The sequence below is a fragment of the Aplysia californica genome, unplaced genomic scaffold (genome assembly GCF_000002075.1).
Source record: "Aplysia californica isolate F4 #8 unplaced genomic scaffold, AplCal3.0 scaffold00998, whole genome shotgun sequence".
NCBI lineage: Eukaryota > Metazoa > Mollusca > Gastropoda > Aplysiida > Aplysiidae > Aplysia > Aplysia californica.
The window spans coordinates 185,172-186,260 of record NW_004798268.1 but is presented as its reverse complement, the minus strand read 5'-3'; the positions used below and the strand labels follow the sequence as shown (position 1 = coordinate 186,260).

The following is a 1,089-nucleotide window of genomic DNA, read 5'->3' as shown; positions in this document are numbered from 1 at the left end:
AGAGAGAGAGAGAGAGAGAGAGAGAGACGGATACAGAGAAAGAGACAGAGACGGAGAGACAGTGCAGCAAAGGCCGTAAGATTGTATCTAAAAACTCGGACACAAACACAGAACAGAAAAGAGACGCACGTTCACGTACACAACACATCACACACGTGTCGGCGCTCACTCTCACTACTCACCCAATTCCTTGCACGTCTGAACGACGGTGGCGAAACACTTGATGGAAAAGTCCACTCGCAGCTCCAGCACCTGTAAGTCCGGCAGCTGTACCTTGAGGTTCTTGTGCATGGGCGTGAACTGCAGGCGCGCGTCCGCCTGGACATTGTACTGGTCAAGCGTGGAGCGAGCCCGGAGTAGCCACTTGTTCTTCTCGGGCCACCAGAGAGCGTGGTCTGACCAGTCGAGGGCGATGTCTGGAGAGACAGGGGAAAACAAAACAAAAAATGAGCTAAATTCGGTCTCGCAAAGTGTTGAGTTTTAGTTTTAGTTTCAGTAGAGGTTTTACGGCGCTCGTAACTGCATAAGGTCATCGGTCATATGAGCGCAAGAAGATTAGAGGTGTAACAAACATTAAAGAGAAGAAGGGGAGATAAGGACGATAGATGTTTCTTAGGAAAGAAGAAGCAAACCACACCAGAGCACTGGCCAACCACCCAGAAGTTTTGAGTTTGACGAGTAAATAGAAGATTAGCCATACAGTGAAGGGAAGAAGCAAGACAGATAGACAGAAACAATAGAAAGAAAGAAAGGAAAGAGGTGGGACCTATCATTAACGCCTTCCAACCACTCATTGGGGTTTGCAGAGCAGATAAAAAGAAGCTCACAAAAGAACATAAGAAGGACAAGAAAAGACAGCTCTTCTTCACTCTACCTGAAAGAGGGCAAAAGAAAGGGCGAGACGGAAATGTGGGGGATTGAGGTGGGTGGGGTGGGGTCCATCAAATCATCTGATGTTGTCTAATCGGAGCTATTTTGTTAAGTGAACACTTTTATTGCTTTACTTATTCTTCAGTTTATTTTTACACAAATGTTTCTGTTACCGACGACGATAGCCGTACAAAATAGTCTACAGACTACCATCAAATC

General features: G+C 46.1%; 1 protein-coding gene across 1 annotated transcript in view; it reads right to left on the bottom strand.

The window, feature by feature from the left end:
- Positions 1-155: 155 nt before the first annotated feature.
- The window catches only part of LOC101847074 (protein unc-112), a 48,965-nt gene continuing 48,031 nt past the window's right edge, over positions 156-1,089 (bottom strand). Inside the window, exon 2 of the mRNA XM_005111071.3 lies at positions 156-416. Coding sequence (XP_005111128.1) covers positions 175-416 — 242 coding nt within the window. The 3' untranslated portion in view covers positions 156-174. The remainder of the gene's footprint in view (positions 417-1,089) is intronic.